This window comes from Lepisosteus platostomus, chromosome 4, assembly GCF_059453375.1.
Source record: "Lepisosteus platostomus isolate fLepPlt1 chromosome 4, fLepPlt1.hap1, whole genome shotgun sequence".
NCBI classification, from domain to species: Eukaryota; Metazoa; Chordata; class Actinopteri; order Semionotiformes; family Lepisosteidae; genus Lepisosteus; species Lepisosteus platostomus.
Genome location: NC_142614.1, coordinates 69,273,127 through 69,286,305, shown reverse-complemented (window position 1 = coordinate 69,286,305; position 13,179 = coordinate 69,273,127). Strand labels below are relative to the sequence as shown.

The 13,179-nt window shown below is 34.5% G+C and overlaps 1 protein-coding gene across 2 annotated transcripts in view; it reads right to left on the bottom strand.

Annotated features, from left to right (window-relative positions):
- Positions 1-2,156: 2,156 nt before the first annotated feature.
- phf24 (PHD finger protein 24) overlaps positions 2,157-13,179 on the bottom strand; it is a 46,831-nt gene continuing 35,808 nt past the window's right edge. Inside the window, exons 6-9 of one of the 2 annotated variants that reach the window (XM_088630496.1) lie at positions 11,604-11,770; positions 7,599-7,634; positions 5,141-5,242; positions 2,157-4,276 (exon numbers count right to left, since the gene is read on the bottom strand). In XM_088630496.1, coding sequence (XP_088486622.1) covers positions 4,180-4,276; positions 5,141-5,242; positions 7,599-7,634; positions 11,604-11,770 — 402 coding nt within the window. In that variant the 3' untranslated portion in view covers positions 2,157-4,179. The remainder of the gene's footprint in view (positions 4,277-5,140; positions 5,243-7,598; positions 7,635-11,603; positions 11,771-13,179) is intronic. The other variant, XM_088630497.1, reaches the window with a different exon arrangement.

The window sequence follows — 13,179 nt, the reverse complement described above, 5'->3', positions numbered from 1 at the left end:
TCATCTGAAGTGCCTATAATATAAACGTTTTATTGGCAAGGCCTTGGAGGCAATTAATTTGTATGCATTCACATCTACCAGCATTCTACTCATAATGACCTTCACCACTTACAGTACCTGTCATAGTAATTCTTCCATTCATAGTAATCCTCATCCCCATTGTTATTTATTATGATTTGGGTCACTTGTGTGTAAAGATTACCATGAGTCAAAGAGCTCCGCCCAGAAAAAGATATATTTAACTTCCTAGGAAAATAATATGAGCAGTACAAAAATGACAAACAGGAAATGTGATAGTTGCATTAAATGTGCAGGCAGCATGACCGGGCATTCTTCATTTGATAGTGCACTAGCATTCATGTCAGAGGAACATGTAACAGGGCTCATTGGAACTGAGATTGTTACATACAGTAAGATCCACTCAGTATTTCATCTGTCTCCCGAGCCATTATCCAATCTCCCACATTTATCTTGAAGGATATACTGTTCATCCATCACTGGAGAAACAATTCATGTCAACTGTAACAACATAGATACAGCCTTTACTTTAGGAGATAAATCACAGCAGTCAAGCAAAGACTAAAGTCCACCCCATTGTAGCTGATGATAATTAATGTCCATCTAGACTAAGTGGCTGGAATAACTAATCGAATGGCAGATAATAGTATTTGTTTTACTCTCATCGGGATACCAATTAACAACCTTCATAATGAAATCCTGACACAAGATCCACAGTGTGAAACAGTGATGTTGTCTAAAACACATGTAGACTTAAAGCCTCATAACACAGGAAGTCTGGACCGAATTTTCACAATTCATAAGTGCCTGTGGCAATCAGCATCACATGGGACTGTCAGTGTCTGAGCCTCTATGATGCCCCAAAACCAGACTACCAGGTGATGCAGTCTTTGCATTTTGTGCAACATACATTGGTATAAATGCAACTTATTTTGTTATGGAAGATCATTTCACAGTGAGATAAAAAAAAATAAAGAAAATATTTCACTGTGTGCTTTGATGCCCCCTAAAGTGACAAAGATCTTCTGATTACTGCATGATCTGATATTAAATTAGAACACAAGAAAGGGTACAAGGTTATGAGAGGAAGATTATTTGATAATCAGATTACCTGATACCAGGATCTCTTTCAGCAATTTCTTGAAAGAGCACAAAATTCTAGCATTAAAAACAAGGCTGGTTTGCCTGTTCTCCCAAATTCTCCCAAAACCCAACTGTAATAATAGAGTGTGTAGATATATTACCAAATTACTAATTAAGTACATTCATTACCACTCTGTTATTCATTTATTATCATTCTGTTCTCTTTAGGGTTTATGTGTTATTGATTATTCAAACAGATGAACTTAATTAGTTAAGTCTTAAAGTAAAGTCTTTAGTAGACACATACAGTATACATGGCAAGAAATCCTCTGGGACCCCATGGTATCTTACCAATTGTACTTAAGAAACACGAGATGTTATACAGAAGCCACTGACAACAACTCTTCAAGATCCTTGGTTGTATCCACAGATTGGATAATTGCTAATGTAGTGTCCATCCATCAGGTGGATCTCCTCTTATTTCTAACCATATTTATGTCCATGTTGATAATTTTTCTGAACAACCAACAACAGTAATGGATACAAACAGAATCTATGACATACAGTACAGTACTTGTCCATAAAAAGATTGTCAAATTATAGGCAGTATGTGTTCATGGAACATGAACATTTGGATTGAAAAGTGTTGTAATATAAGGATCTGTACTAGGGCCACTGGTCTTCTTAATTTGTAATCATCTAGGTTTTCGTAATATTAGTAACTAGTTTTAGTGGGGAGCTGCATCTATGTATTTCAGCTGCAAAGGAAATCCTGCAAAGGAATGAGTAAAGTTTAATTCCATGCTGAAAATTAGAAAGAATAAACACAAAGAAAGCACAATGAAGGTGGCAGGGGTGTAAACTATAGTAGAACAAAGGACAAAGCTGGCACAGAACAGGCAGAGAGCAGGTGGGAGAAAGCATCCAAATGAAAGGAACTCAGTACCAGAGTTAGTAAACTAGTCAAAGTTACAGATTGTACCACATTACAAGAATCAGCAAACACAGCAGAAGAAGCAAATGAAATGCAAAGTGATTTAGATAAAATTCACGACTTGGCAAACAAGTTTTAATTTAAGCAAGCATGTGTTTTACATACAGGTAGCAAAAACATAAACTACTGTATAAATACAAAGTGGGAAACTGAGACAGAAGAGGCTAATAATGAAAATGACTTATTTGTTCATGAGGACACACCATTTACAGTACATCTGGACAATGTGGGGAGGAATTTAAATGTTAGGGTGTGTAGTCAAAAGCATATTTAATTTAAATCATGATTTGTTATGTTAAAATGATAAAATACACTATTAAGGCCTTTAGAATGTTTGGTCAACATGTTATAGAAATTGGCTCTGAAATCAGTCTAGAGAAGAGAAACCAGACACATTCTGGGGCTTATAAGACTGCCCTACACTGAAAGGCTTATGGGGCTGAATCTTTTTTGTCTTTATAGAAAAGATTATGAGAAGACCTAATGAAAGTATTCATTGCCATTGTTGAGGCTGACCCCGTGGACTTTGTCAGAATGAATAGTGAAACACAAACCAGAGGATATAAGCGAAAAAAAGTGCATTTAAAACCAAGAACAGGAGACTATTCTTTAGCCCAAGGGTTGTGGGAGTAAGGAACAAGCTACCCAGCCATGTTGATGAACTTTATTCAAGAGACAGCTAGATAAGATCCTTGGTTCAATTTGCTTCAACCAAATTGGTTAGATGCTGAATGCCCTCCTCTTATTTCTAACCATATTTATGTCCATTGTAATGTGCTGTAGTATTCTGGCGTATTTGCTCTATTTGACAGTGTTTGCTATCCTCTTACTGCCTTTGAACAGTTCTGAAATCTCAAACCTGTTTTCATCTGTAACTGCATCCAACATAAATAAAAGACTTTCTCTTGGATATGTGGTATTCAGTATTCTGTTACTGTTTCCATCAGCTTACAGTCTGCTGTTATAAGATGATTACAAGGATGTCTGTACGTGTAACTGATCTTTTTTTGTATCTAGAAATGGTGCCGAATGCACTGTGATTGGTATAATGATATCTGCAAAAACTCAGTTTTAAAATTATCATATGAAGTCCATAATTCACACTATAACTGTTTCAATGACAAAACTTTTCTCAACATACTGTACATCAAGCTCATGGGAATGGTTTTGATTGAATTTATATTATTTTCCACAGCAGATGGAAACAAAGCAATAGACTTCAGCTCATTTCCAATACAATGCTTGAAGCAGATGTGCACAATACAGAGGTTAGAGCTTACAGTATATCTTACTAACACAGCTCCATAACAAAAAAAAATCCAGTTAAATGTCATATATTATGTTCTTAATATAGTGTTTAGGAATATGGGAATAATTTAAAGTTGGAAAACTATCTAACACTTAATGTATTTGTTTCAAGAATAATCCTTAAATGTACAGTAAATGTAGTAGGTATGGTCAATTATATGAACTGGGCTTTTTCACAGCATGAAAAACGTGATAATTTTCCTTTGTTAAAAGAAAAGCTGGTTTATACATAAAAGCGAAGCAAAAAGGGCAAAGACACATCCTAGTCTTAGGACAGGTCAGCACATTTGCCACTCAGTTTCCTAAACATGTTTGCAGCTTACTAGTGGCCTGATATCAGAAAACATGTTTAGAACATGTCCCTGTTAGTTATTTTTGCTTCACTTATAAGATGTTTTAATAAATTAATAATAATAATTACTGTTAATGTGCTCATAACTACAGTAATGGAGAATGTTCCACAGATTGAGATATCTAGTTCTTTTTAACCAAGAGCGCTTGCTACTGACAAATAAAAACTTTGCTGCCTGTATATGAGGATAAATATACTTTATATATTGTAAATAGCTTTTCATTCCTTTATTTGTGCCTGCGCTGCTCCCAGTTGGCAGCACTTGATTTTTAAAATGGTCGATAAGTCTCAAAATTAATTTCGAGTCAACAGTGTCCAAGTCATCCCCTTTATGCTCTGAAAAGAAATCCCTGTGTGCTGACAGCTTTCCTTCAGTGATTTCATCTATTGGGCATGTTCCCTCTTCCCAAGGACTCTGTCATGGTTATAGCGGAGGACGAAGGTGAATTGCAGCACTGTTTGGGCGAGCTGCCAGGATGTAGACGACACTCTCCTTCAGAAACTCCTGCCAGTTCACTTGCCTGACAGAGATAACGACAAAAACAGCAGAATAATTACTCTGGAGTTTGCTGGCAAAACTGTATTATTTCCTCAATTTCTAGGACGTTCTGTGGTACTGTGAAAAAGCATCTCCTAAGATAAACAACTTTTTGATAGGGATTCAAAGAATATGCGAGAAAATGTAAGTCTTGGATTGTATGACACTTAAAACTGTTTGTGGCTCAGGTGGTGTCAGGCTTTTCCAGTTGTAATCTTTATCTTGCACACTAACGGCTGAAAAAACAAATCCAGTTCACAGGAAAAAAGCTTTCAGAGTGGTGAGGTACACCTTGCATGGAAATGTGTCTGTAAAAAGGCAGAGATTTTTTTTTAAAGAATAGCATCTCAGCACAACAACCATATGTTTTACTACACTACAACTGTATTGAAATTTTGAAAGAAACGTGTAAGGAGTAAGGGAAGATGTAGTGAATCAAAGTGTTTTGGAACTGCACAGTTGAAAGAAGATCCCTCAATTTAATAGACACTTGGTACTGTTAGTCAGAGTAGGAATGAACAAGGTGGTGGAATTGCCACTAAAGATGGGTATTTTTCAATTTGAAATGTATCTGTCTGGACAAGCATATACTGTACTGCAGTAAAATTACTGTCTTTGAATTTGCTCAGTAAGACTGTAAAATGAATAATTAGGCATACCCACAAATTATCTGTTTTCAGTATTTATCAATTTGTGTTCTGTGCAGCTATATGCATCTCAAATATTTTAACTGACTAGTTGAAAGTTTGTAACAGTATCAGATTCATTATACACACAAGTGAAAAAATCTATGTATCATATAAGATCATGTATGGAAAAAAGCTGTAAACATTTTCCAAAAAGTTACCTGCTATCATCCTGCTCAGTAGACAGCAATGCTTTATCCCGGCTCTTTCCACTGCCTGAGCTTGCTGGGCTGCTTTCTGATATTGGACCAACATGACTAATGCTGCAAACCAGAGAGAAATAGTTTGTCATAGCCATTTATAGACATTTCCTGTCTGTTGAGTTCAAGGTGTGGTGAAAACCATGTCTTTGACAGGTTAAGGTGTGTTAATCACCTCAATGCTACTGTACTGTACTATATATACTGTATGTTAGAAAAGCATGTGATTAAGACCTTTAAGGCATTGTTAAAGACAAAAAAGTTTGTGAAGTCACTAAATCATTTCTAATTTAGAAATAATGTACTGCAAATTTTCCACTATTTGACAGTTGCTATAAGTAACAGCAAGTTGTACTGGTTTAGATTAATACATTTCCATCTGACAGAGCTCTTCAGAAGTATTTTTTCAGGACCTAAAATAAAATTCTGGAGCAAAAATGACTCATGCTTCATATAATGTAAGGGTAAATCAGTGTATCAGCCAGCTGAACAGAGCATCTCCAAAGACTAATTTTGTCTAAAATACTGTATGACTTCTGAGAGAAAGTAGTTTCATTTCTCTCCCCTTATCCTAATTGGCATTAGAGCACACGTGCAGAACATCTACAGTACTTTGGTTTGGTTGACAATGTATACGATGATATGAACATAGTGTGCTGTTACCATTGGCAAGACATTGAGGTGATTGCAACATGTACAGTATTCTCTTTTTTTAAACCAACAGATAACATTAAAAAAGAAATAAGGATTGTCAATAAGTCTTTAATTGCAAAGCAAGATTCACTGCATTTCCCATCATTTCAGCCAATGCATTGATTTTAGTAATAGGCTGTATATTAATATTGAGCAATCCATTTTCTAAAACAGAAATATGCAGTAGACCGTCTTCATGAATCTTAAGTAGGTTTATCTGCCTGGTATGTGATATAATATGGAACAAGAATTTTTTTATCATAAATGGAATTTAAATCCACTGCATTTTTCTAACTACCGGAAAGACCATCATCATTCTGTTATTTGAGCCGACATTTGATACATATTTGCATCAAATCTAAATTAGATACAATATTGTGACCGTTCTATGGCACTGGAACACTACAGAAAAACAAACAACGATGGAAAATAAATATAAAGCACATCTATTTCATTCAGCAATCAGCACATAACTGGCAAGTATCACTTTCTTTAAGTCAGGAACTGTCCAGTCCTGGTCCCAGAGGCCTGGTCTGTCTGCTAGTTTTCTAGGTCTGTTTAAAGCAGCAGCATAATAAGAGCTGGGTGATCCAGTTAAGCTCTTAATTGAGACAATTTGAGACAATTTATATTATCAAGGTCTGAGCCAGAAGGGAAAATCCAGGCTTACAGACCCTCGGTTGGACAGTCTTTTATGATCTTTATATTTAAAAAGTGTTAAAGTGTTAACACATGACAATCTCCCAAATTCTGCCTTGTCAATGGTCATTACATGCAACTGAATATGAATATGAGTTTTCACTTTGTTAATATACGGTACACAGTCTAGAAAACATTGATCTAAACCATGTGAGGAGGTGGGAGGATATAATGTTTAAATGATTTAAATGAATGGGCAAAACTAAATGAGATGATACCATCAAATAAATATTCCATATCAATGGGGCTAACCCACAGTAGGCTTCTATTTAGGTATGTTGCATTAACACATTTTGAAAATTTGGAAATCATTCTGGCATTTAATAAAAGCATTTAAAAATGGCAATTTAAAAGCGCTTTTTAAATTGAATGTGCTATTCAGCTAACATTCAGCTATTCATGCAAACCTGGCAACCACTACAGTTAAATGTAGAGTTTAAAAGTGTCCAATTCAATTCTCTTTAAAAGATAAGACCAGAATGCTGCCTCTTGGTTGTGTCCGATCGTGTCCAATGCACCTTTTGGAACACATGCATTAAGAAGAATTTCTGCCAAAGCATACAACCTATATCTACATCCTATTGGTTTCTGTGCCATTTCCATTCACAGGAGTATTCTCAGCCTTTCTCTCATTCTAAAGTAAGACAAATGCTATGATTAAAGCACAATACATCCCTCAAGAAAACATTTTGAAAATAGACTGTAGGTTGTAATTTTAGATACAAATTTACAACAAATGTCTTTCCTCATGTTACCTTAACCCTATTAAATGCAAGGCAGTTTAAAGAGTTGAGGGAGATTTGTATTATTTCCAGTCACTTAAGACTGTATGTACTCATGCTGTATTTGTCCTTGAAATAAATACCAAACAAATTTCTTAATGATACTTCACAATAGTTAGATCGTTCAAGTAATGAGAGAACAAAAAAGGCACCATATCTGAAATTCCCAGAAGATGGGTATCTCAACATACAGTAAGTGCGTCTCAAACAAAAGCCTAATGCATGTACTGTACACTGCTGCTTACCTTAAATTCAACACAGGAGAACACAATCCGACAAGTCTGTTGAGAAATGGCACACGTGGAACACAAGTGAGGCAAAAGTAAAGATGAAAAGGGAGATGACTGTACATTATGGCATGGTTTTATGACTATTTTTTCATGCTCTCTGGAGTGCATATGACAATGGGAAAGCATGCAGCTGTGCTTGAAATCCTTAACCCAGGATTTCAAATGTATTGCAGTTTTGGGAAAATGGGAATACTGGTAATACCTGCTATATATCATTTTCATGATGAATTAAAATGACCAAAGTGTATAAAAATATGTTTGCTTTGCTTTTTCAAGTGCAGTTGTATTGTACGATATTGCTTTGTTGTGACTTCTAAGAGTAGAAATTTTAGATACAGTAGGTTTAAAAGGCATACCTGTAGATGGAGAGACATTTTCATGTTCCACACAGATATTTTTAGTTTTATTATTACTTTATATAATACTGTAAATAATCTCTTTATTAATAATAATAGATAAAAGAAGGCTATGTGAATAAAACAAAGTATAGAAAATAAAAATGCACATTTTATTGGTTATTTAGTTTTTACTCAACATTAACCTTTTTCTTTATTTCCTCATAGTTTGCAAATTACAAACAGGAAGACAGGAAGGGCAAAGCAAAGGCTTAAAGATTAAGATGCCTTGCCTTTTTTCCCAGACAAAATTTCCTTCACTTCAACTGAGCACTTCAAATGAAATTCAAAGTCGAGCAAAAAAAATTAAACACATGGATAATGGACGAAAAAGACAAAAAAGTACCATCAGTCTTTTTCTTAAAACAAGTAACAAAATATACAAAATGTACAAATTTATTAAATAACAAAATCACGACTCAGCTGAAGACCAAATAGAAACTTTCTTTTAAAGAAATATCTACAGTATATTTTGTCTTCAAATTATTGAGAGATTGGGCATTAAACAGCTTCTTCTTCTTCCTCTTCTTCTTACTATTATTATGATTCCAAAAACCACTTTTTGTATGAAAATAATAAAAAAATTGTGTAGTGTAGTCACAAAAATTCAGAGTGTAGTCACAAATCAGGGTGATGAATTTAGTACAGTTCAGATGTGAAATGGTCCAAACACAATTTTTCCTTTGGGAGATGTGTTTGCTTTCTACATAAAGTTTTCAGAACGTGTAAAAAAAGCTGGCATTTCTTTTGTAAGTACTAAAATCATTACCAACGGATATTTTTATACCGCTATTCACAAGTACAGGTTTAGTAAGATGACTTATGAACCCTATAGCTCAGACATAAGTGACTGACTGTCATTTGCACTGACATTTACGGTTTGTACAGAATGATGCACACTTCCAAGGTAATGATTCTTTGTGGTCTGATGCTGAAGTGCACTGAAAGGAGCAAATGGAAAAGTTGTATTATCAGGGGATTTCTAGTCTGATGGACAAATATAAGGCTGAATGTATTGTATTAAAAGGACAACTAGGTCGAGAGTGCACAAGTTGTAAAACATTCTTAATACCCCCAAAAAATCACATGTCTGGTATTAGGTCATTATGTTTTTTTTTTTTTTTTTAGGGTAGCTTTTATAGAAACTAGCATTTTGTGATGCCTTTTGTCCTTTTGTTTCCCTTGTTTTATGGTCACCATTAAAATAAATATTTTGTAATGACAAACAAGCTTACAAACAAGAGGAGACCATTGGTTTCTGGTAGTTTGTGGACCGGAGCCACTTTTAAAGGATCTGATGTAATCTGCTTCAATAATTAGGTTATGTAGCAGTTTCCAGACATTCTTAAATATCTTTTCACTTTCCTTTATCTCTGGGTCATGAACACACTCAATGGGCTAGCTGGGCAGAATTGCTGCCTCTTGTTTGTAAACATTTTTATAGATAACATTCAGAAACCTCCTCCATCACAGTACCTTCAGATTTTTTTCTGCTCAGGCTTAGGCAACTAGAAGATCAGTCATTTGAGATATCTGCTATATGGTTAATAATAGCTTTTTGGGGCTGTGTTCTTTTATTACAACTCAGGAACTTAGTTGTAAAGTCCTTAACAACTCAGGGTATACAATTCTGGCAATAAAGAAAACAAAAATGATGAAAATTGCAATGATTAAGTAGTGCATGGCATCCTCTGGGACACCAATATTTAAAAATTAAATAAAAATCTCTGTTCCAGGCATGATAACAGTTATTAACAAGGCACCAGAGCTGGTTTTACTTGATTGAGACTATAGATACTGTATGTACAGTGTCTGCCAGAAATTAAGCTTTTTTAAAGTTTGCACAAGTTACAAGAAAAATAAAGGTTTCCAATTATTTCCTTTTCTCTCTTGATTGTTAGCATAGCACCATGTTTTAACTGCTCATTAATGTGCACAGCAACAGCAGCAACAGAGGGAGATGGAGGAGTACAGTACAGCCAAGGTCAGGCAGGCAGTAAAACTGTGGAAAATTATTCCCTACAATCTGTAACTTAAATGCAATAACAAAAAAACAACACCAATTTGTAGGTTATAAGAAGAATATTTACAATTTCCTACTAAAGAATTTTTCAGAATGTCATTGTAAGATAAACCAACAACTCTTTTGGGATTGTGACAAGCAAAAAGTGATAATTTTCTTTCATGCATTTTACATGAGTATGTAGCTACAGTAAATGTATAGATATGTTTCCCTTGGGGTACTGTATATTCTTTCTGCTCTCCTAAATAATCTATAGGAATATTGATTACTACATCAATACTGCATAATAATAATAATAATGCATATTTATATTTCACATTGAAATTGTCAGTGATGTTTTTGTCAAAGCTCAAAATCATCAATAGAAGAAAATAAAAGGAAATAAGAATATAAACTATTGAAGCAAGAAATCATAGCATTGCATCTTAAAAAGTTTAGGTTAAATAATGGACCTTAAAACCTATTCACAATATTGATTTATTTGCATATTTTTTTAAATCTTTATGTACTTCCATTTTTAAGTTCATTTTTACTGAAATGTACAGTACATAAAAAAAACAACAAATATAAGTATAGTTCTCAATTAAATGTATAGCTCAGTACATGTAGAAATAAGGATAAAATTTTTTGGACTGTAGGATCATGACGATTCAGCCTATTTGCCATATTTTAAAATGTTAATGAAAACAGAGAATTTAAACACTTCTAGACGGACTTTCCAGAAATGGTACATTCATTAAGAACATCAGAGTAATGGATTAGATTCAAAAGGACTGTAGTATTGCCTTCAGGGTATCACTGGCTTAAAAGCACCACAAAATCTAATCATTCTAACGATGACAAGCATGCAGTAGCACGTCAGTACAAAAGTGTTTATTTTAGCAGTTGTCTTCCTAAAGTGTACTGTATATATAATATATATATAAGCACTAACATAAAGGTGGTATATCCAACTACTATGCTGTAGCTTTCCAGCTACTTTCCCACACGAACAACTTCCCTCTCCCTCTTCTTCAAACAACATCTCCTTATATGTTTCTAGCTACAGTATGTCCATAGGAACAATTAGTTGAGGTAAGTTTATCTTACAGCTAATAAGTATTTATAAAATGGCCAAATTGTAATGCAATGTAATATATTGCACTGTATACAATATTTTAAAAATCTGCACAATAGCATTTTATTGCTAGGGGTCTTTGAAACGGGAAGCAAATATTACTTTAACATATTATTTTGCATAAGTGCTTGTGATAATTTTAAAGGCATTTAGACCTCTTTTTTATCTTTTGTTTTATGTTAGTTTTTAGTGTGCATCCACAAACCAATACTGGAACAAAGCAAGTTACAACTTCGTCTGGGTTGTATAGGAAGGATTTTTATCTTATCACTTGTAGGTTTGAGCCTGCTCTGTCACAATGGGGCATTTTGGATTCATTATTGATTTGGATGTGGATTTGGATTGATCAATGCTTTTGCTGTGTAATATTATCGAACACCGGCAGACTGTCAGAATTGTTAATACCACAGAGTGACAAGCATTACCTGACATTGCAGGACTGAGACTCCTTGGTATGCTTGCGGAACCAGGTGTGCTGCGCTTTCCGCACCTCTGTTCCTGTGATCAGCCCATCCTTATCCCGATCCAGACCCAGGAAAGTGGCTCGTGTTCGATCCTTCTCTTTCGCTGTCAGTAGTCTGATCAACGAATTCTGCGAGGGACACAAAAGGTTATGAACAAATTCCACTAAAAAAAAACTCAAATTTTTGGTTCCGACAAAAGCAGCAAGTATTGTTTTATAGTGTTATATATTTTTTCGTGATTAATAGTGCTATGAAGCACATTTCCTGGCATATAAGTGTGTCAATGTGTTACCAGGCACATTTCCCAACACTTTTTCTTTTCCACGAAGCAGTGTCAGCGAAGATTCAGAATATTACTTTCTTTACAGTTTTATGTTACAGCAGAATTGTCTCTTTTACAGAGATTAACAGAGAAAGTAATTGTATGTAACAAAAAAAACCCTGTAAGCATATCCTCAAGCTTTTTAAAAAAATGTAGGGTTTCCTCATTGTACTTGTTTCAAAAGCTTCCTAAAAGCATGTCAAAATAAGTGAGATTTTTATTGATGAATTTATTGATAAATACAACATTCACAGCTTTCTAGAAAACTTTGTTAAGCTCCTACCTTTTTTAAAGTTTAAAGCAAAAAACAATCTCTTCACATCATTAATAGGTCATTTAGTGGACTCTGTGTGAAATAATAGTAGTTCTCATGTGTCTGAACAAAACCACCTGTGAAGTGTGAAGTGTGTTGTGAAGTTCTTTGGTCAGGGAATGAAATTCAAGCAAAGATTTAAAGAGGTTAGACGTTTACAGATTGGGTTTTCAGGTTTTGAATATATTAAGTTAAAAATGTGTATTAATTGTTTTGCAATTTCACAAAATGAGACACCATACTGTAGGAAGTGTCTACAGAATACTCTTGCAATTTAATGTAATTCCTGTTAAGTTTTCATATTGGCAGCAGACATCCTGCATCGGCACTTTTTAAATCAAATGTCAGTTGCTTATTATTTATTGCTAATATACTAAACAATAAATTATCTGAATCATAACTCACAGTGGATACAGTTAGTTGAGTATGGGGTAAACATAATTGTTATTAAGCATTCTTCTGTGCAATTCTGTTGTAATCCTCCAAACGTGCAATGTAAAAATCCATTAATCCCAGTTTTAACAATATGATGACAAATATCAGGATTACATAAGAACATACTGTACAGTATCCACTTACTGTATGCCTGTAAGATAGGTTTGTAAACCCAAATTGGTGATAAAAATAAAGACCACAGTAACACATTTTCTGACGATACAGTACATAACTCTTCGTTTTTAAATCAAGGCGGCATTATTCAACAGAAGTTCAGGAGGTGGTCAATGGTTCTAATGATATACTTCTGCTCCCATATGTATAAAAACGTCTTGGCTGCATAAAGCTGTGCATGCATCGTTTCTAGCATCCCTTCTTTCACCACATTTCCAATTGTTTATTCCTCAAAAGTGAGACAGGCTGTGATCTTCAGCCAGTGCTGTTATTTCCTCAGCTACAGATACTGT